Here is a 24243-nt window from a genome sequence, read left to right on the forward strand (position 1 = left end):
AAGACTAGTCTAACGCTGCAGACTAGTCTAAATTATCTCTGTGAAACTGGTTCCCAGGCCGAGGTAACCCCTGGGGTTTGAGCCCCCTTGTTTGGGAATGACTGAGTTAGACTGTCAAAACCATAATTCAGCATGGTTAGATGACAGATTTTACATCAGGTCCCTCCTTTGTTTTTCTTCTGGGTTGCAGTTTAATAGTACTGTGCTAATCACTGTGATTTAACTCAAGCAATTAGATTATTTCTGTTTGTCCAACCAACACTTCGGTCTTCGCCAACCAAAGCAGTATCTCACTCTGTGTTCCTCTCATGAGCTTTCACGCAATATTGGTTGATAATTTAACTTAATTATTGAGACAATATCCATCGTAATTTGACAAAGAACATTTGGAAATACGTTAAATACATCACTGCATAGAGCTTTCATTTAAAATCTATTAAATGAGTACATATTTTCTTATGGTTTATAGTAATCAGAGTGTTTTTGGTGCGATGGCTACATGTGTTTGTTTACTCAGAAGGTGACACTGCCGCTGGCAGGTTCAGTGAAATCAGCGGCTTCTCTACGAGGTGTTAGTCTGTAAATATTATTGGCATGCTGACAGTCTCCCACAGTGCCGTGGTGTGTAAAATCATTAACGAGCAACATGATGGGCTCTCTCCATCCCCAAGGTGAGAAAGCAGAGAGTCACATGATCAGTCTGGCAGTCAGAAAGTGCCTTATGTCATCATCACAGGAGAAAGCTTTATATATAGTCTTTTTTTTATGATAGATTAATGTGTAAAATGTGGCTTACAGAAAATGTTTAGCAATGGTGCCTCTGCTGAATCTCATGTCCAAACATTGGCTTAGAAAAGTCTGATAAAAAAAAAAATGACATGACACACTGTAGAACACAATACATCAGCTTTTAATTTGTGAAAATACAAAATGAAATCATGTACAATTTATGTACAAGCCTATTTGTACAAGACAATAAACTGTATTTATTATTGGGTATTATGACATAGTCAGAAATATCAACTTAGCACATTCATTGTATCCACAAGTCAATGTGCTAAAAGAAAAAAAAAATCACAAAATAATACAAACTAGACTGCAATGCTGAATGTCTCTCAACCCCACAGGTACTGTAAAACAAGAATATCTGTCAAACAAGAACACACTAGAAAGAAATATTTTACATTAAGCTTTACAGATTTCTTTGAAGAGTACATAAAAATGAATTGCTATCAGGCTCTGCTATTGACAATGGGTTCTTTAAAAATAGTTTTAAGACTTAAGACAAATTATTTACTACATTTCTAGTTCTCTCCAGGGAATAACAGAGAAATCCAAAGACGGGTGCTGTGAAAGAACGGTCTCAGATGGAAAGCAAAGAGGAAAGTACATTTCTCAGTCTCAAACTCAAGTTCAACTCGAAGCCTCTTCTCGCAGCGGTGGGTCTTGTGGAGTCCTCCGTTGGCTTCAGCACTGCCTGGCACATTACTGGCACTGAGGGACGGACGGATCGGATGGTCTCTGTGCCAGTAAAAATGTCACAACCTCTCACTTTTCATACCCAACATGAATCGCAGGCCAGACTAACACATACTCTGTGGATCGAGGATTTGATGGATTGCTTTTGTTCTTTTTTTCACGTTTCTTTCCCCTTCATTGATTCTGATGTAAAGTGACAACAGTGCCAATATAGCTATGTTGTATGACGTAAATAAGACAAGATTAATGACTTCTTAGCTCTGAACCATCTTACAAACAGAAACAAATGACATGTGCTTTATCAGATGTGTGGAAATGATTTGTTTTATGAATATATCAGATATGATATCGATCACCAACATGGTTTACCAGCAGAATAAAACATAAATAGCCAACAAACATTTTTTTTATGATAGAGCTGTTTTCAAGTTTCTACAAAAGAAGCATGAACATGTCTGATTATGGCATTAAGATTGGTCATGGAGTACAAAAAAGTGCTTAATGGCCTCCAAGACAATCCTGTGTCAGGCAGTGCTTACAGCCAAAGGAGGACTTAAAGATGCCCACTTCATGCGATATGTGGCTTTTACATTCAGCTTTCCTACAGATTTATCATATGGCAGTGGCTTTGCTGTATATAATGTCTATAGCTCTGTTGCTGCGTGAGATTTTTGGTTTTATTATTATGTTGTCTACAAAACAGCTCTATCATGTTTGGCTGTTGACAAAAAAAAGAAAAGAAAACAGAATATTCCTAATGTTTTTACCCCCTGGAGAAACTTTGCAGATACTTAAAAGCTTTACTTAATAAAATTTCTGGGGTTTTTGGACATTGCAACCAAACAGCAACATGAAAACATTTATAACAAACGACTCGAAAAAGGCAAAGATAAGACAAATATAATTGGATAGAGATAAGGCTGGAGCCAAATGCCATTTACACATGGACACTGGCCGTCGTAACTGTCACAAATGTTGTGAATTAGCTCCAAATGGCAAAGGAATCACTGAGAGTCAGTCACTGACAATGCCATTGTGGTGGGATTGCAGCTGGATGTAAAATACGTGTTTTTAAACAGACTGTACAGAATAACTCTGCAACACTGGGTGAAGTAAATGCAGTAGCAGAAGTAGTTGTTCATCGACAGCTAAAAAGGCAACTTTTACAATTGCAAAATTTGATCCAGTCATAATAATCCTCTCCATTAGCAGTCGTTTTTAGATTGCCGCTCTCCTTCAAGTGACCCTCATTCCCCAAAATGGAACAAAAATGTCATGGAGTCTGGTCACCACTAACGATTAGCTGTGCACACTAATATCTGAATGGGTGCAACATATGATTGTCTTCATGTATGATTCTAATCCTGCTCGTACAATAAGCTTGCCGCAGAGGTGAATGAGGAAAGCAGTATGTGATGATTTTGTGTTTGCAGATGAGGAGGTATCCCGAGTCCCAGTCCCAGACACCTACACGATAAGTCCTCTGGGAGTCCGAGATGTCGGTGCGGGTCTGGAGCTCAGCACTCGTCCTCTGCTTCTCTGATGGGTGGAATCAAGCTGCTTGTGGATTTATACTGACTGACTTGGTTGACGGCGAGAGTATTCACAGGCTTGATCTGTATGGTCCTCAGGTGCGTATTCTCTGGCTCATCTGTAAACCATGTCTTTTCTGAGAAAGAGCCAAAATCATATAGAGACAAAGAGGAGGGACATGAGACAGTTAATGCTACAGCTTCAGTGTCGGTTGTGTTTCAAGTGCACACAAAGCATTGGGAGGACAATATGAAAGAAACAATCCTTTGAATTCATTTGGTCGAAAGAAATTCTGACATGATAAAAAATGTGCTCCATGATAGAGATTTTTTAATGGCAGGTAAGTATCACTTAGTGTCCCATTGTTTTACAGTTTTCACCTCTGTATTGTCACTCATCTCAGGTTTTCCATATATACCACACTGCCATTGAAACATGCTGTTTTGTTGAGTCAGCAGACATGCAGATCACCAGTTAAACAAAATCTGAGGGGCACTTTACATTACAGCTGGATAATGACATCATAATAGAGGGGTAATAGCTTGATATTAAAGGGTCATTAAGTAATACCATGTAATTACCAAAGTAATAACCAGATAATATCTTGGTAAACAACATAAATATATTGGACTGAAATCTAATTAATAGGCTAATAAGGAGACAAAAACAAACGGAAATAATGAAGAAACACGACGAGGCAATGAGGCCATACTAATACACTGTAAAAAAAAAAATAAATAAATAATAATAATTTTTTTAGTTTTAAATCAAACTTAAATTATTAATAAACAACAGCAACAACAGTTTCCCAACCTACAGTCTTTCCTTGACTTCTTTTCTTTTTTTGTTTTTAGAGATTTAAAAATGTATTTCACAAACTTTAGTAAATTCATTCATGTGAAATGTTGAAATGAATAATTGTTAATAGTTTGATATTTTCAAGCACCCAAATACTGAAAAATCCTGTTCCCAGCTCACTCTGACCAACTTTTGAAACAGAAAATGTTTGGCGTTTCTAAAACTCAAAGATAATAGTTTGTATAGTATAATACAAATAATATGGTGACCTGCTAACAATACAATGCTAATATCAGTGACATACTGGAGTTAATAAATGGTAATATGGTGACATTAATGGGGTAATAATCTGATAAATTAATGAATAATGAGCCAATACACCTTGGCTCATTATTATAGGCTATATTCAGCACAGAACCTTCAAAATCACAAGATATTTTCTGGAATCAAAAGTGATAATTACCACATCATAATGCTCAAATTTATACTTTTTATGTTCCAAATATTAACTTTAGTTTCATGCTAATACTGTTCAAATTGTATGTTAAATGCTGTGACTGGTTACCTGGAAAAAAACGTGGTAGTTTTTGTGTAATGACAATGAATCATGGCTGCAAAATACTAAACTACCTGTTTCTATTTATTTTTAAACATTAAATTAAACCAAACATCATGAGGCACGTCCATTACCTGGAAACAAGGTCGCTGGATTCGTGGCAGAAAAATTTCAATCCTAAATATCAGTCTACCAATTGTTTATAGGTAGTTATTACCTGGTTAATACTTTGGTAATTGCATGCTATTATATATTACTTCTTTATTATCAAACTATTACTCCACTATTACTGAGCTGTAATGTAAAGTGCTTCTAAAATCTGTTTTCATTCACTGTATCAAAGTAGAAGTTAATACTTTTTAACTTCACAAATACTGTCAAAGTTTTAAAAATCTTTTTGAAGGGCTTCAGGCGTTTGGCTTGATGCAACTTTCTTTTCTTATAGAAGGAAATAAATAGTCTGGCATAATAAACTGCTGGTGATTCATCCACTTGGCAATGTCCACGGTCATGCATTTTCATCAGCATGACTTAAGGCTGTGGTGCTACAGTACATTAACACATATGCCAGTAGATACATGTTGCCAATAATAAAACATCAAACATTTGATAAAAAAAAGTGAAGTAGCATCAAACCAGTCAGTTGCAATCACACTTTCTTCAGTCAAACCTACAATGAGGATGTACTGCATAGGTCATAACCATGCGGTCCTGATGCAGTCGTTCGGAAACACTATACTACTTGGCTTTCATTCAAAGGGCAAAATGTCAGCAAGGACATGACCGTGTTCAATGCATTATTTAACATCATGCATAATCATTCACTTCCATACCTTGGCCCACTCTATTCATCCTTGTTGCACTTTGGAAAAAGAAAGTAGTACACTAAATGTAAGCTAAATGGGAAATGCTAATATGACCATTAATTAACAGAAACTGCACAGCATGATGATCAGAGGTATAAAAACAGCAGATGCTCTCATTACACATGGATGTAGAGTAGGTTAAACAGTTGGGTGTGACCAACAACTCGAACAAAAAAATAAAAGAAAGAAAGAAAAATAGAACATGTATCATGTCAGAAAATCTTTTAAGTGCCATTACTGTGCATCTAGCCACTGTAGCATGTATGAAGCAGCCATATTGTATTCATGCCCGCTGCCAAAGCACTTGGAAAGATGATGTTGTCCACGTTTCAGATGTAATTCAGAACCCAATGAGCAGCATGCAGTTAACGTACCAAATGTGTTACATAATGTGCTTTAATCAGCACAAAACAAGAGGGTTCAGCAACTTAATGCAGAAATAAAATAATATCTCTAAAATGTGCGATGTCAATGAATTTGTGCAGCTGAACGTGTTTTTATTTCATCTCAAATGGGCACAGATTACTAACCATAGAATGCTTGTAGTATTCATTTGGCAGCTGTGAAGATGTGACATGTGCTCATTCATTTTTTTTGAATGAACAATAAAAGAATATTTGAATATTTTCCCATAGCAACAATATTGTATTTGAAAGTGTTTGGAGGACTCATACCTGCGCCGATTCTTCAAAATCCTCTCAATGTGTCAACAATAAAAAATGTTTAGATATTTGTCATCAAAATACACACGATTAAGGACCTTTACTCATAGCAGTCAGGGTTTTTGGTGAAAATCTCTATTTTTGCACATCCTTGTAATGAGACTGTTTAAATTTGTCATGTTGCTGTACTGCCAACCAGAGTCGAAATGCCGTGCTACTCCTGGATAAAGGTTGGATTCTCTCCTTTTCTGGAGCTGTCCAGGGTTAGAGATGCCATGTAGGTTTGGTGATACTCATGAACCTCCAGCCGAGCACTTTTACATCTATTTGACTGTCGAATGCAAAGACGAAGGCTCAAGCTGTTCTCTCTGTGTTTGTATTTGTGCAGCAGACAATAATTTGGTCTTTGGTTCAGATTCTATATATGGTACCAATTGAAGAGTCAGACTTCAGCTGAGGTGTGAAACCTGAATAGCGCCTTGTTATTGGACTTCTACGCTAGTCATAAACTGTCCATAGCAAAACTTGTTTGAGTTCCAGACACCTAAAACCAAAGATTGATCGTTGACTTTAAAGTCGTATTATTGAGTCAGCTGCCGATGCTCAGGCGAGGAGAGGAGCGGAGCTGTCAACTGGTCAGCACCTGGTAATGAGTGTAATGAGCTGGAGCTAGACTGGAGGACATGTCCAAAGCCTCCACTGCAGAGATGGCTTCCTTTAGGTTGTGAACCGGTGGTAAAGGAGGCTTTTCATGCTGGGTTGGCTCAGAGATTCCACAAGCATTGAGAGGCTAAGAGAGCTCTAGCTTCTGCGATTCAGGTACAAAAAAATGATGTGGAAGGAATCTGAGGACACAATGGAGAAGGTTTTTCATTTTCAGACTACTCAGTAACAGACTGTTCTCAGCAGGGGAGGAGAACTGCTTACCTCAGCAAGAAAGTAAACTTTAAGAAACTCACAAACCCAAATGAACCACCCTCTGGTGAGGAGGCAGCAAGGAAGCCTTATTCATCTTTTTGCAGAATATTCTGAATTCACCTCCTCAGTGTCATAAGGCAGTCTGGGACTGTGTCTACAGTGGTGGTTCCATTTTTTGAATAAGGTGACTTGAAGGTGTACTCCAATTATCGGGGTATCACAAGGAAAACTTTCTTCTTGAATGATTATTGGAGGGTTCAGAGGAGCTTTCTCATCCAGTTTGCATTTATTTGTGGAATTTATGTTTCCCTCTGGGTGTCTTGTGAGTTTACCAAGGTGCTGGAGCTCTTGCTGTGAGTCACTCTGTCTCTGTATGACAAGAGTGACAGCTGTGTCTGTATATTTGGCAATAAGTCGACCGTGTTCTGCTCTGGGCTCCACCAAGGATGTGCGTCTCTATCCATTTTGTTTGCGGTTTTCATGGAAAATGTACAGGTGCAGCTGAGGAGTGGAGATTATCGGTTTGGTGGCTTCAGGACTAGAGCTCTGCCTTTTTGCTGATGATGCAGTTCTATTTGTGTCTTTGAGCAATGACCTTCAGCAAACACTGGGACACTTTGTACAGAATGTGAAAACATGTTATGTCCACTGACTTTCCTCTGGTCTCTTTTTTGAAAGAGAGCTGTCTCTCTTTGTGTTTCATGTCTGCCACACCCCTCTCTGAGTGTCTGGTTAACCCCGACTCTTACTAGTGACAAATGAGAGCTCGTCCAGGGGTGTAGTGGTTATCTCAGCTGTTAGATTATTCGTGGTTGTTGATGCTTGTTTAGTTGTGCTTTTGACAAGATAACTGCTTCAGTAGCCTGGAGTTTTGGATTTGAGCACCTTGACTAGGTAGCAAGCTTGCGGGTTTGAAGAGCTCGCCGCTTTGTTGTTTTTGTCACAGCTATAAATTGTGAGGCCAGAGAAAAGTCAGTGGATGTAACATGTGTGCAGCTGCTTATTATCCAGTCTCTGGTAGAAATATAAGAATAACCATGTAGTTAGGTAGCATTCACTACTCACTAATAGTGAATTCACATTCACTAAAATGACTGGAAAAAAAAAGTTTAACAAATATACAGTAACACTGAAATGTGATATTCAGATGTGAAGACAGTGTGATTATAATGGTGGTGCAACTTTATTAATAACTGTAGCATATTGCGCTTCTAAATATCTTGACATAATTAATACTTCATGGTGGCAAATTACAGTTAAATATAGCATTGAAATGTTAATGGAAATCAAAAGGCATTAAGAGGACGTGATGGTCAACATTTCGTATGTACATGACATAATATGAACTTTTAAGACATGTAATTTAAAGTGCAATTCAAGTACAAGAAGATTCAACTTGAACTTATACAAAAGAAACTCAAGTTTCAAAAGAGAAACAATTTGGAGTAGAAGAGACCCAGTGACCCTCATCACAGAGGTGAGGGTTAACAAAGTCATGGTCGTTTGACAGCTCCTTCTCTGAGAGGGGTGTATTCTGTTGTACCGTGTATTATGTTGGCCGATAACACACCTATAAAAAACATACTTTCTTTTGCTTTTAGGGCCCGTCCTTCACATTTTAATCAAGATGGCATCATCTCAACCAGGAAAAGTGTCAGTCATGTGTCACCTGTGTGTACAGGTAAGAGTAACTCAAAAACTTGAATCAGAACAAAGTCAATAGTGAATCGGACACACAAGTTGTAGCGACAAATACCTCTCCTATATGTGTTTGTGTGTCAAAGATTTTGATGTGCAAAATGGGTGGCACTTTGTTTGAAGAGGTGTGCCTAAGACTGACATGACCCTGTCATAACCATGACAACGATACCTGTAATGAACCCAAAAGAGTCTTTATGAATGTCTATGACTGTTGTCAATTGTGTTATTTTGAATGCAAAGTTGTTTGGGAACCCTAATCATAACTTTGCATTAAAAATGACATAATTGGCCGATAGACACTTAATGACAACAGTGATAAACATTTGTAGATATTCCTTCATATTCATGACAGGTGAATGTTATGACAGTGTTATGTCAATCTTATGCACACCCCTTCAAATAAAGTGTTACCACAAAAGGTTGTCTGTTGATTCAGATATCTTGCTTTTAACTAATATGAGTTTCAGAAATTCCAAAAAATGTCCTTTTGGGGATGGTGAAAGTCAAGAAAGAATGTTACATCACAAAAAATGTCTTTTGAAATTAATCAATCGTCCTGCTACTCAAGAATGACAGAACTACTTACAACCCTGATAAAAGTTTACTGTAGCTCTTTAATGAAAAGATGGAAAAATTCAGAATCAATGGATGGAAATAAACTCCAAAAGGAAAAAATGCTCAACGTATGGCAATTCCCAGAAAAGACATAAGCCTGCTTTTCCCGATACAGTGGGGTGACCCTAGTCAAGGGACAAACCACACTGCTGTGTACTCTGTACTCTGTTGAATGCAAACTTAGGCATACAAGTAACATGTAACATACAGACACATTCAGACAAACATACACACATTGACACTCAGACATGTTACAGTCTGTTTGGACCCTGCAAAAGGACACACAGGACAGCAACGGTTGGCAGGCACTGGTCACGGACAAAGACAGTCAGAGAGCTTTAGAGGGGCACATACTTTTGTTTGTCTCGTGAGTCCCTGCTTTTGTTGCGGTTGGTGCGGTTGGTGGTTGGGATAGAGTGGACGGAGGAGCTCTTTTTGCTGGAGGAATGGGACGAATGTGAGGAGTGGGAGAGGCTGGTTCGAGACTGGCCGGCGTTGTGGTCAAACTGCATCAAGCAGAATATCAGGTCTGAGGGCACCAGCTCAAACGCATACGGTGGATTGGTTATGACATACCTGGAGGAGAGAGCGAACAGATGGTAGGAGTGATTTTTTTTTTTTTCAAGCATTTTTTTGTGCCTGTTTTGTGCATCTCAGTGCAAGAACATAAGGTCTATACTCACCGTTTGGTACACTGGCTTTGAGTATTGAGATGAGCATCTCGTAACCGATAGATGCCAAAGCACAGCATGTTGTATGTTTTCAGGGCTTTACAAAACAGGTCACCATAACAACCACCATCCTGCAAGACAGGGACAAAAAAAAAAAAGTGTAGTTGTCCATATTTTCACAAAATGAACACTAAAGATAAATATATATAAAAGAATACATCATCATCATAATCATTTACATGGACTGAATATTCCTCCAGCATAAAAATGAGACCTGAACTGATTATCTGATACAGACAGTACTGCTAATTATTCAGAAAATCAGGGACGCTCGGGCCACATCAGCATACAAAATGGCACAATTTCACCATGCAATCAATTTCAGTGGAATCACATACATAAACTCCCCTCACTGATAAATAGCAAGGCATCGTGACGGCGCTGAACTCTGAGGGAATAATGGAGAACTGGTCCAAAATGTAGGACACTGTCTTAGCTGTGTTACACCGTTCACTTTTACTTAATCCTCAAAACAGATGTTGGTGGTCTTGAATGAACTACATTAAAGCTAAATCTGTATTTGATCCATAAAACACATTTTTAGACCTTATTACAGGCTACTTTCACATGCAACTGAAACTCTTTGCAGTCCATAAACATGGCTGCCATCTCATAATGTATGACAGTGTAATATTGCTGTGAGTTTTGCTCTAAAAATGGATGACAGGATTGGATTAAAACTCTGAATTTCATTGTCACAGAACTCACCTATTTTTGGACATACGCTCCCTGTTATTTATCTCAACTCTGAATCACAGTGGTCCTTGTTAGTTTCAATCCTTTCACTAAAGTCAGCTCCCACAACACAAGCAGGCAAAGATGTGCTCAGCCTTTGGGTGACAAGATCAGTCACTTACCCCAAGGTCGGCAAAAGGCCCGTCGTACAAGGCCAGCTGTGCCACGCGACACCTGTCCCTGTTCGCCAGGGTCTGTGGCGTGCTGTAGCCGCCCCGTAACGCATTCTCCTCTGCCAGCAGCCCCTCCAGCTCCGGCGTCGCCCCGCCTGTTACTAGTGTCCGGATCAGGGTGAGGATATTATCATTGAAGTATGTCTGAAGGAATGAAGGTAGAGAGGGGGTAAATCCTTAAGCAAACGCCAACAAAGTCACAAGTGAAGCTTCTCAAAGTGCCAGCCAGGCTGAATGGTGCCATCTAACCCTGCTCTGTAGCCTAAAAAGACAGTAGGAGTGTAAATTCAGGCTGTCCAGGCATTTCCTCCTTGTGTTTTTACAAATTGCACATTAAGGCTGAAGACGCACTTTACCCAGTCAAGCTGTTATCTTTTTAATCCCAGCATGTTACTGCTTTGTTGATTCTAAAAAGGCCAAATATCTACCCTTCTCTCTGCACCAGTCTCTTGTCTCCCTCAGCTTGTACAGCATAGTGACATCTCCCTTGGCTGCTGACAGCACTATTGACTAAAATGATGGATGAGGGCTGTCCATTAGGTAGCATTACCTTTGTCTACAGTGGAGCGCACTTGAAGGCAGCTTTGTTCTAACCTCACTCAAACTGAAAGGCAGACAAGTGAAGCCATCATACCGAGTACAAGTTCCAGTCTTGTCATGTGTTGTTTTAACGTGAGCAGGGGGTGACTACATTTTTGTAGCAGGCTTGAGGTATTCTGCTACCTGTCCTCATATCAAAACACAAGATTTCTACGCATTTTTAAGATTACTGACAGATACTATATGTCACTGCACAAAACCTGGTAACACTTTATAATAACCATCATAAATAAATGCTAAATTGACAGCTAATTAAATTTTAGTTAATGCTTACTTCACTGTTAACAAACAACGGAATGATAATTATGTTTACTAATTATTAGTAGTGCTATAATTTTTTATTTATTAATATGTTATTTGAATATATGCAGTAAAAGACAAGAGATCTTCCGTGGTATTTAATATATATTTAGTATATTATTTTGTGTAATATAAAATATCAAGTACTTTAGACAAAAAGAGAAGATATTAACCTAGTAAGCTTGTATTTTGGAACAGAGAGCGAAGTTGTGAAGTAAACGACCTTCCTCTGAATTGCATTTTTCACAAATGAGAGAGACCTCTGGAAATATTTAATGTGACTTTTCTCTGGAATAGTGTAGTCTGTGTATAATTTAAACTGTATTAAAGAGAGACACGTGTTCATGGAACATGCGTGTATGCAACCTAGACTCTCATCCCAGAAGACGTTTTGTATCCAAGTACCAGATTCTTTTTCCCACTCTGCTTTTATGATGGTTGTAGTTGGGCGATTTAGGTCAAGCAATATATCATATAAACAGGGATATTATATGATCCGATCCTGCCAACCCCTTTAAGGATTCATCCAACCTGTCTGGCCCTGCATTCTCAAACCGTGAAAGATGTGCTCTTACATAATTTCTGACTTGAAGGAACCTAAAGAATTGATTCTGCAGGAGGCCGTATCTCTTATCTTTTTTATATATTATAGCAAGTGTTTGTTAATGATGACCAAACCAATTTTTAAACCTTCAATAATCAGAAGGCCAGACATTTACAACACTTGGATAAAATTTAATACTCAGTCTGTAAACTGTCTAGCATTATTATTATAGAGTTACAACTGATGATTATAATACCTCATGTACTTACATACATAAGGTGGCCAATGGACACTTAATGATGTTTATACACTGATGTTTATAATACTTTGTAAAGGGTTAATTAATACTGTGTAGTGTATCTATAAACTGCAGTTGATGCTTATAAAACTTAACAATAGCTTAATAAATGGTTTATAAAACATTATTTGAATGTTTGTTTCACGTAAAATAACTATTAACTAAAATTGAATTAACTATCAACATACAAATTTTTATGATGATGACAAAGTGTTACCCAAAAACCTGTATTATAAGCAGTTACTGTTGGTAAGCTGAATTGATTCTGACTTACAGCGCTCATTAAGGAATCCAGCACGCTGACTGCGAAGGCCGTCCCACAGGCGAAAGGCTGAGTGAGGTATAACTCTGTGTCTGGGTCGTCATCGTCATCTTGGTCCAGGAACTGAACGTTCGAGTCATTCACTGTGGGGGTAAACATGTCATTTTCATTATATATTTTCATACATTATCATCTTCCACTACAATCCAGATCTTAGGGAATTATTTTGTGATTTGAAAAAGCATGGATTGTGTGCTTAAGCATAGATCAGGCAATTCACAATTGATTCACGTGAAGAAGAGGACACAAAAGTGGTTGTGCACAACAGTCAATAGCTGCAGATATGGACTGTAGTAGAAATCTGTGTATGGTTTGCCAATTTATTTTTAATGTTGTCTTTTTGAATTTTGACAAAAATGTAGTTTCTTTATAAGTGACTGAAATGAAACTGTGTCTGGTATTTGCGTTCGGCCTTGAGGCCGACCCGCCTCTGCCACATTCCATATCCAGGCCATTCATGCACACTCATCATGACACCATGCATATTGTCAAAGCTCCAGGCCTTGATTCAAAGTCCTCCTGAAGTCAATATCAGTAACACCAATATGCCATTGTTTGTCTTGTAAATCCAAGACAGAACTTCCAATTACTTGTACTTGCATGTCAAAACAAATGAAAGTATCTCATTGCCCCAGAACCTTCTTTGAAGATGTCTTTGAGCACAAAAACACATGCAGTAGCGGGAAGAAAGTAATGATGTAAAATTTAGTTGGAAGAACTGCTACTTCTGTGAGGACAGAAATAAATGTCAGTCATATCGACGGGGCTGAGATGAAAGAAGGGCACGGGCCAGAGAATGTGATCCGACAGAAGATGCTATGAAAACAGCCACAAGGACTTCTGAGGGATCAAAGGCCTTGTAATTCTTAGAAAAATAAAAGGGAAAAATTTTGCTTTGAGATAAGGGGCCAAAACAAGACAGGCAATTTCAACCAGAACCAAGGGTAAAATGTGCTCAAAGTGATGCCATGGGAATGGACTGAGCCGCTTGTGCAGCAAGAGAAATCAAAAGGAAGCTGATATGGAGGCAGCAGCAGTTACAACACTGCAGTACAGGACAGAGGCACTTCTTCTTACCCAGCTCAGTTATCATTTGTATGCTGGTCCCACTGCTTTTATCCTGACTGAATGAAATCACAGGCAGTTTTTTGCCTGGCTTTGCTAATGGTGCTAGACAAGTGTTGAGGGAAAAACAGTTACTGGAGCATGTCAACAAGGGACAAAAAAAACATGAAAACTCCACTTTTAGTATGGTTAATCAAGTGTTGACAGCTTCTAATTGCAGAAATTGTGTTTTCAGATCTGTTAACAACTACTCAACTGACAAAACATGCAACACTAGAGCTAGCATATCAGTCAACTGGCACAAACATACAGCAGAAAGCGTACCGAGTTCTGTTATGATGGGAATATTTGCTCCAGTGGTGACAGAAGTCTGCCTTACTAATCCGTGGACCGGGCTGTTTTCAGGAGAGGACCTGTCCATCCCTGGTGGTGTGAAGCCTAGATGGACACACACATGACAATACGTGTTAGAAGGTGAGAAGCGGGGTAGCATGGTGAGACTTGAGGAGGACATACAGGCAAAATAAGCAGACTTTTATTTTCAGTCTCCAAAAACAAACAGCAAACAAAATAAATAAAACATGGAAGGAAAACTTTGTACTCTTTACACAGTTCAAAACAGTTCTGCTGCTGCTTTTCATAAACCGGTCAATTCTCTCGCTCATTTCACTGACATGTATCACATAAGAGGCCGCCTTTCCATTTCAAACTGGCCTATCAGGTTTGTACTCATGCATGGAGAGTTGACAAGTTAACAGCAAATATACTTTGTTTTTCTTAACTTGCACACACCAGCAAAGCCTCAATTCATTCCTCATTATATTAACATAAATACTGTACATTCGAATTGAACAAAATAATTGTACATCATCACCACAAGGCGGCCTCTTCAAAGGACTCAATCTCTGACAGGTTATGGCTCTGATTACAGCATGTCTTTAATATATTTTTATGGCTGGCTTTACATGTAGAAACTTCTGTGCAACTTTGAAACTCAGATAAAATTGATTTGCATGGCGTGAAGCTCTCTGCAACACACTTGAAACATGTCTGAAACTCAGCCGCAACAGTTGCAAAACTCAACCAATGAAACAGCCAACTGATTTCAATTTGACAATAGCTTTTCATCAAAATTAACAAATTAATAAAACAGAAGATTGTCTTTTGGATGCTTCACAAGAAGATTAAGGTTTATAACGCTGTCAACTAAAGAAACGTTAGCTTGTCATAGTTTGATTACATTGCAGTTAAAAGGTGACTATTGTTATCTCTAGCTTAGTTATATCTATACTTTCATATTAAGTTTTAATGATAATCAGAGCTGTTACTTAAAATACTATCATATTTCAAGCTACAATTTCATACTAATATCAAAAGGTGGCAACAAAGAGCGATTTATGTATTTATTTTCCTTTAATCAAAGAGCAAATTCAATCAAGAAAACAATATGACAGATGAACATCTAGCCAGTTAATGTTAGTGAAATACAGTGGTAAATTTTGTTGCGTGAGACTTGCAGCCTGAAACTAGTTGTGTGAAAGTTTCACTGTGTAAAGCCAGCCTTAAAAAAAATTACTTGTAATGCTGAGTACAATCCTTTGTATTCCCCAATCGATAATGGAACTATAAAATAAATAAAGAAAACTGTGTGTGAGTGAACGTCCACCTTTCTTAACAAACAAACAGATAGCGAGGGAGTCGGTGCTTCCTCACATAAAGCACATCAGTTAATGCAATATTCAATACTTCATCAGAGGCTACAAACAGGCATATCAGCAGAACTAATACGTTGGGGCTATTTCATCCATTCCCGGCCACTGCTAACGCATAAAGTTGCTGAGTGCGATGTTACTGTATTCTTGACAAGGTCCAATATTAGTCTATATATAATAGATGTAACATGCTGCTCATTTTGTTTCCCTTAGATTGTGTGTGCATGGAGACGGAAACCTTTTACACACACACACAAACACACACACACATAAAAACAGCATGTACAGTATGGAGCCATGAAATAGAAAATAAGTGACGCAAGATTGAATTCAAATTGACTTGACATTCCTTGCTTTCCTCAGACTGACAAGTAAGCACATTAAATCAGTGATGCTGTATGTATTATACATAGGCCATGTTTTGACATCCATCACACACTGCTGACTCAGGCAAATGCGAGGTCATACATGTATTAGAGAAATAATGAAATTGGCAGGGTTCTTTTTTCTTGCTCTCCTCAGGTCAAAAGGTTTCTAAAAGCATTTCTCTCAATGCCAAAGAATGACCATTATTGACGGCCATCTCCAGCTAACTCAGTGCTTCGGTCGCTGTTTTGAAAGCTGTGACATGCAATATTCATCAATTATACACATATTTTATATATTTTTTAACAATTTAGTCCCGTACCCTCAAAAATAAAAAGGTTGGACTTTATTTTACAGGACGCTAATAAGACGTAACAAGCCATACTAGTCAAAATAGATGAAAACTGTGAATAATATGTCTATTAGATGGTATCAGACCATTATTAGACTGTATGGGAAGGTAATTAGGGACACATTATAACAGAACTGTACTGTAAACTAATGTGTATTACTTCTCACAGTTATTTTACTTATTTTATCTTATTTGTCTGTTGTAAAATTAAGTGCGATCAGTAAAATATTTGTAAGCCAGGTAAGGTTGGTTTGTGCCAATGCTGTGCTTGTTGCCACCAATTAGGTTTGTGAAGAAACCAGTTGTTACAGTAACCTGAGGAATAGTCAGTAGGGTTTACTGTCAAACGCAGTGACACCAGGTCAGCAAGGCAGCACCCAGTGAGGGATATTCTCTGTGCCAGGGCCCTGTCCCTTCCAGGCGGTGCAGTGAACTATGATAGGGCGCTCCTTACCTTGGGAATTAGCCTGCAAGACCCCGATGCTGTCGTCAAACTGCATGGATTTGATGTTGAGTGACGCCAAGATGCATTCTTTGTCCTGCAGTGATGCATCGTCAATATTGTTCTGATTGGCTGACAGGATGACACACATGTCGCAGAGGTTGATGTTGACAGCCCTCAGATCTGCCCGACTCAACGGTGTGCCCTTTGAGAAGAAGTGAAGGAGAGAATTTGTTATCTCACCTGCATGATACAAGAGGTAGATGAAAATGTACAGGGTTTCCACAGCTCCTTAAAAAGTTTAAAATCCAACATTCTGAATTTTAAGACTGAGAAAGGCTTAAATACAATTTGGGAAACGCCTTTGAATTTGATTGGATTATGAAGTTAAGATTACTTTTATAAAGTTGCATTAGCTTCAGTCTCACTTTTAAATGTGTTTTTGGGAAAAAAATGTATTCATCAGGCCAAAACAACTTCAAAACAAAACCAACATGGAACCAATAACCTGCAATGCAAACTGTGCAGCCTGCTCAGAATTCATGAGCACACCCAGCTCGTGTGTTGCAAAAAAAAAGAGCTACTTTGAGTTCAAGTTAAAGGGAAAATTATTCCTTTTTTATATTATATTATTTCCATCTAATAGGGGGAAGTGCAAGTTCAGTTCTGGCTCCAGAAGAGCATTTAATGCTTAGTTGAAGCCTGTTGAAAACAAAGAATTTGAAGCCAGCTGCACCTCAAATGAAGAACTTTGGGTATAAAGACATCTTACAGGAGGTCAAGAAAACACAAAGCTACCATAAAAAGCCACATCACTAAAGCCTTCATATTTTTTGGTCAGTATGAACATAAAATAGTTCTTAAATTGCCCTCTTAATGGTCAAGTTAAAACTGGCATAAACTCTGACAGAGCAACGTTTAAGTTGCAGTTCTCATCATTGAGTCTCCCTGTGGCTTTTAATTGCTTAAACATAACTGTGAATATATTAGTCTTGCTTTACTTTCCAGGAGTAGATATTTTAGGTAAAACACGTATAATATAAATAAGTTGACAATGAATATTTTCAAGATACATTTAGTGTAAACATTTTGCTTTTGAAATTTTGACCTGATGATGACTCTGGAGAAAAAAGTTGAGGGATCAGTCAAGTTACCACAATCTATCCAATAGTTGTTGAGATATTTTCAAAACCCAAAATGTTAATTAGGATACCTTGTTTGAGTGCCATGAATGTCTGTAAATATAATTTGATGGCAATCTATCAAATAGTTGTTGAGATATTTCAGTCCAGACCAAAGTGGTGAACTGACATAATGTTTCCTGCAACACTTAAGTTTGCTGCATGAGTGTCATTTTTAGGAAACAGTGGGCCTCATTTATAAAAATGTTTTCAGATTTACAGTTGTAACTTGCGCACCTGTGATCTATAAATCTCAAATTAACTAAAAAAAACTGACGCCACCTGCCTCACGATCAGTAATTTCCCCTCATATGATGCAGCACAAATGAGGGTTCACACCATGAACAGCCATGGACCAAAAGAGAAAATAAACTTTTTGGAAGATGACATGATCTTAGTATGATAGTAGAAGAGATTGAAGCCAGACAACACGTAGTATTCAGCAGTATAAATTGACAAACAAAACAAACATGTAACAGTAGCTTGGGAGTGAGTTGCAATGAATTACTCACAACTTTAATGATAATTTTAACTGCAATAGCCCCTGCATAACCAGCAAGAAAATCACTTCAGTCTCGACTTTTTTGGAGATAATTTCCATGTCAAAGTAAGGCTTTATATAAACTGCTTATATATTGTTTTTTGCATAAGTCATACTTAAGATCAAAGTAGATCCTAATGCTTGAAATGGGTGATGTTGTTGTACTCACAGGTAAAATGGAGACCTTTGGAAAATTGTGAAGAGTCTCCCACTCCCGCTTCAGATACTCGAGGGAGCCGACAAACACGATGTGCTTCAGTTCGTGGTAGTGGAAGTTGCTCGCCCTCAGAGGCATGACAAAGTTTCGGAGACCGATCAACGCCGACTTCACATCTCCAAATATGCACACGACCACGTGACCGCTCAGAACAGTCATGGCCGCCTCACTCCGGGTCTGAGAGGGAAAGACAGAAGAAGAGATTAAAAAAATGATGTTTATGACAGAAATGTGTCATAAACTGCCTTTTCTGGCAAATGTTAGTGCTTTCTCCTCTTTTAGTCACCTGCTCACCCGGTAAAATATATCACGCGGTTCATGACTGCAATAGACTATGAAAGTAATTTGAAAAATGGCATATGTATTAGTACAAGAAATGTTCTATGTACAGGGCCCCCGTATAGCAAATGACATGTCAAACACCTCATTACAGAGTGTTTAAGTGCCCTGTCAACCTCTGATGGTGCTCTGTGACATGACACATCTGTCACCGGGGAGAAGAGTGTCAGGGACAAATGACGTGTGCCGAGTAAAGGAGCAGAACCCACCAAGATGACCTTCTCGATGTCTTTGGACGGGCACCAGTGAAACATCCCTGTGGAGTCGTATTTCTTTACGTTCTCGTCCATGCTCTCAATCTGCTCGTTCCCGGGGATGAGGAGCGGGTCATGTCTAATCAAACAAAGAGACGGCAGGAAGGGGAGGGAATGAGAGAATACCATCACACACTGTGAATGTGGATTAGATGAACTAGTTATTGGCTTTTGACTGACAAAGCAAATTTTATTATAAAAACTCAGATTAGAATTCATTTAAATCGTTGGGATGTTGGTACTTAAACTGATATTTCTGGATGCATGGCTTGTGCTGCACTTTGTTTTTTGAGATGAGAATAATAGAAATAAAGTTGCAAATAAAGAAGCGAGAACCATACATAGAAAAACAGGAAATTGAGAAGAAAATGAGACAAAAATATTATAAAAACAATAGGAGAAAATAGAGAAATTGACTATTTTTAAATGAAAGATGTAAAGATGTTACATATAATTTAATATTGTTTACATCTCTTGTTTTATTTTGTACTGCTGCCTGTCTTGGCCAGGACTCGTGGTGAAATAAAGGTTATAACAAATTTAAAAAGAAATTAATTCAGAGGTGGACAATAACAAAACTGAGGAAGGTTTTTCAAAACAAAATTATGGTGCTTCATATGGGTAAATTGAGATTAAAACATAAATTCAATCAATTAAAATAAAATTTTCCACTGCTTTTTCCATTCATTTGCTCTATATTTATCTGTCCTCTTACACAACATTTTATTTTATTAGTGTATATTATATTTTATGAAGGCACATTTTATTCTTTAAATTTTTCTTCTTCTTCTTCTGTCTTAATTTATTATCATGATGTAAAAGTTTTTCACCTGATTGTACTTTTTTAACCAGGTTGACAATAAACATCTTGAATCTTGAGGAATAAGAAATAATAATGACTAATAAATAAAAACACTACAAGAAAATTTAACTGTTTCGATGACATTCATCAATAGACCATCAGAATATTTATGGATCTCCAAACAAATCCGCTGTACTCCAAAAAAAAAGTTGCTCTCTTCCCTTTTTTCCTCCTTTGCTCATTCCTGTCAGAGGCCATCTGCAGAAATGCCAACAAAACTGCCATGTCATCAAGCAGAGTGACATCAGCAGCGGCAGCCAGGCGGAAGGAGATGGCAGCAACACACTGCGTTGACTGGCATGAGCACGGAGATGCAATTACGCCCCCTTACTGCATACAGCTTTTGACGTAGTGCGCTGCGTGGTAAAAGCTTTAACAGACCAGACTTTAAATATTTCAGCAATTTGCCCAATCATATTTGCTTTTCAAAGTGAAGGGTATTAATGTTTAAACAGAGCATCAGAACTACATAAACTAATTTCACTGAGCGCAGTGGTGAGCTTCATCCTCCCCAACACTGACCACTGAAGATGTCTCCCGACATGAGTACCTGCAGTTGTAACACGCCTGTTCTGGTCAGAGTGATATGATCTCCTAGAATTATAGAGTTATATTAAAATATAAGACACTTGGGTTACCAAAAACAGCAAACAAAAGAGAAAAAAATGAAGACATGCTATTAAAAAAGTAGATTAATTTGCAAAAAAAAGCAAAAAACAGGAACATGTAAAAAAAAAATGTATTAATTAATGTATGTTCCTACCAAAAATCAGACTCCAGTGCTCGTAAAAAGAGACAATTACTTTTGAGATTCCACTGTTTCTACATGCTGTATACAAGACTATTGTCTTGAGCAATACTTTACATTTTTGCTTTTTGTCCAAAATGTAGTTCTGTTCTGTCTTTAAGTAAAGTACAGTTCCTGCAGCTCTATTGTAACCAATTTAAGTCATTATGCATCCATCCATTTTCTAATCTGTCTATCACTGTTCAGGGTCTGTAGACTATCCCAGCATGCATTATGAGACAGACAGAGCAGGTCCCCAATCTATCACAGTGTTAACATGCACACATACGGTACAAGAGAAAGAAAAAACACATTTACACCTACGGGCAGTTAGGATTATGAATTATATTGTAGCTGAAATCACTTTCTTTCTCTGTATATATGCAAAAATCACACAAAATAGTGAGATTTTGTTTTTATTTTATTTTCTGTCTCTGTTGTTTTATTTGACTGGTTGGTACTTTTACTTTTTATTTTTTCATCCATTTTTTCCATTTATAAAAATCTTTGTATACTTAGATTAAAATCAAATTATTTTTTCTGCCTCTAAAACAAAACATGATGTGTGCTTACGTAGGCTTGAACTAATTTCAACCAGTAATATCATGACGTCCACCCATCAGCTTTAACTGGCACAGAGCTAAGACTCAAGACACTTTTCAGTGTTCAAATCAATCTGTCTCGCCTGTCTGTCCTGTTTCACTCTGAAATATGTCACTGTATGGAAGCTAAATACTCTTGAAATGACCATCCAAACTTTTATAATAAATAATATTTGTGATAGTTCTTGTTTGCAGTTTTTGATTGCAATTTGCTTGGAATCATTCATTTGGACAATATATTTTATAAAATAATAACACAATATGATCGCACCATCACGATGATTCCACTGAAACTCGATATAAGCTGCCCTGCATATCTTTGGTTGGAGGAACCCCACAAAGACGGAAGAAAAAACAGGAACTGGATGAAGAAAACCCGTAGCCAGCTCATGTGGTCAAACACCATCAGCTACAGAGGCAGCAGTGCTCTCTGTGGAGGCCGTGTCCTGCCCAACACAATTCTATTCACACCTAAAGGTCTTTGTCTGATTCAGATCGGAGCTGAAGATGTTGTCTCCTGAAACTCAGACAGAAGACTTCTGTCTCTGTCCAGAACCTTTAAAACGCTTCACGTCATCTCGCCGTAAGAAGAGCACCTCTTTAATCCATGTGGGTACTTTAAAAGAATGCTACTTTGAGTAACATGTTAAGTATGCATGAAAGTGTCAGCTGAAACTACCGTCCCTCAGGCTCCTGGAGACCGAAGCCAAAAAAGCCCGCCCTGGGCTTATATACCCCTAGGCAAGACCTGGATGTCCTTTCAAGAATGGAAGTAGTTGGAGGAGAAAACGTCTTTTCTGCCACTTTCTACTGCTCAGAATCTCATCTGTCAAAGCAACTGCAATGTGAAAGGACACAATGTGTGCAGATTATATGCTGAGGATGAAAGAACGTAAAATATCATTATAAAACTACAAAATGTAAAAATGTAAGGGTAAATGCTGGAGCTGAAGAAAATGACACCTTTTTTTCCAGGAATATTGCTGTAAAAAGACGATGAAACCTTCAGTTCTGACAGTTACTGCAATTATTGATTAATTTGTTGATTTTTTTCTTTACAATTATTATTATTATTATTATTATTAATAGTTTTGATATTGTGGGGATTTAACAATATATTGAATATCAAAATAAAAAATACCAATACCGCAGCAACTAGGGTGATATCTACCGTGGAATTACGTGGTTAACTATTTTATTTTATTATTTTTATTTTATTTTATAAAAGGACTGCTACTGCGGCTTTGTTTTTGTTTTGCAATTGCACATACATAAGTCAAACGGTCTTTGCCAAAGACAAGTCACGTCATGTTTTTGCACATGCATAGGTCATGGCAGGATGCTTTTATTTTGTTTTATTTTATTTAAGGTACAGGAATATTCATGTTGTGTTGACTTTGGAGCCCCCTGTGGACAAAAGCAGTAGTTTTTCCTCCATCATACTACAAAATATAAATATAACACCAAAAATAAATTGATCTAAATAAAAATGTCCTGCTTCATTTTACCTGGCTAATGTACTAGTCACTGTAACTTTGCCTTTGCCACGTATCAGCTTTAAAGAGGAAAAGAAGAAGCACTATTTTTTTGTAAATAAAAATGCTTTACACATCGTTGTTGTTTTTTAATATGGTGAAAAATATTGTATTGTGGACTTTTTATCATGGTTTTGTCGTACCGTGAGTTTTTTGTATCATTATATCCCTTTGAAATGGTTAAAATAACCCTTTAAAATTTCTCAGAGCTCAATACGGCATATTCAAATAGCTTGTTTTGTCCGACCAACAGGCCAAAACCCACCATACAGAATTTAAAATGATATGAAAACAGATTAAAGCAGTCAATCCTCATGTTTCAGAAGCTGGAGCCAGTAAATGTTTCACATTTTTGCCTGATAAATGATGTTAATAAATCTCCTTTAAAGCACAACAAATCCATAAATTCGCCACCATTTATCAATGACAATCATCTTCAATAACTCTCATTGCCCTCTACATCACTGGTTTCTTCTTGAGTCTTAAATTCAGGTTCTAATAAGAGTGAAAGCATTTAGTGGTTTTACACCTCGGCTAAATATTTCATCAGAAGTCGAATGTTTCACCACTCACTCAGTGGAGCTGCTGTCACTTCAGTTTGTCCTTGTGGAGATGACTGGTGAGGCAGAGCTCTGCCAGGATAGCTATCGCTCACTGTCAGCCATGACGGCCTGTCACTACCCTGCACTGCCAATTGCCTCAGCAGCGCTGTAGCAGACATGACGTGTATGTCACGGCGCGGCCCGATGTGACCGAACGCGTTGTGACATCCCACAATTAGATGTGTCTTATGACCCATCAAGGAGCCCGTGGAAATGGTGTTAATTTCAGCGAGGTCGTCTTTGCTAAGTTCCAGACAGGATGTGTTAGTTTGCTGATACATCTGGAAACAGGAGACAGTTGTGCTTCCACAGCTGATTGCTTTTCTTCTTTTTGTGCGGTTCGTTTCATTGCGCGGAGCAGAGGCGTCTGCGAGTGTCATCTCTGTAAGCACACTTCTGAACATTCAAAATGATCAGCGGCATAATTCACTACTTTAGTGGTAAGATGACACGTTTGACAAGACTTCACACGTCATGACCGCAACACATAAAGCCAGGTGTCTTCTGGAGGAGCGTGCTGACAGCTGAGAGAGACGTAAAGTAGAAGCTAAACAT

The 24243-nt window shown here is 38.0% G+C and overlaps 1 protein-coding gene across 11 annotated transcripts in view; it reads right to left on the bottom strand.

The window, feature by feature from the left end:
* Window positions 1–889: 889 nt before the first annotated feature.
* LOC146312105 (calcium-activated potassium channel subunit alpha-1a-like) overlaps window positions 890–24243 on the bottom strand; it is a 119007-nt gene continuing 95653 nt past the window's right edge. For 7 of the 11 annotated variants that reach the window (XM_084740710.1, XM_084740711.1, XM_084740704.1 and 4 more), the window contains 11 exons: window positions 19256–19379; window positions 18660–18884; window positions 16781–16973; window positions 14221–14334; window positions 13909–14001; window positions 12784–12914; window positions 10717–10911; window positions 9812–9930; window positions 9483–9704; window positions 5200–5228; window positions 890–3148 (listed from right to left, as the gene is read on the bottom strand). In XM_084740710.1, the coding sequence (XP_084596836.1) occupies window positions 2997–3148; window positions 5200–5228; window positions 9483–9704; window positions 9812–9930; window positions 10717–10911; window positions 12784–12914; window positions 13909–14001; window positions 14221–14334; window positions 16781–16973; window positions 18660–18884; window positions 19256–19379 (1597 nt within the window). In that variant the 3' untranslated portion in view covers window positions 890–2996. The remainder of the gene's footprint in view (window positions 3149–5199; window positions 5229–9482; window positions 9705–9811; window positions 9931–10716; window positions 10912–12783; window positions 12915–13908; window positions 14002–14220; window positions 14335–16780; window positions 16974–18659; window positions 18885–19255; window positions 19380–24243) is intronic. The other 4 variants (XM_084740712.1, XM_084740713.1, XM_084740705.1 and 1 more) reach the window with 2 other exon arrangements.

Source organism: Lutjanus erythropterus, chromosome 17 (assembly GCF_056507025.1).
Source record: "Lutjanus erythropterus isolate fLutEry1 chromosome 17, fLutEry1.hap2, whole genome shotgun sequence".
In the NCBI taxonomy this organism is placed as follows: domain Eukaryota; kingdom Metazoa; phylum Chordata; class Actinopteri; order Lutjaniformes; family Lutjanidae; genus Lutjanus; species Lutjanus erythropterus.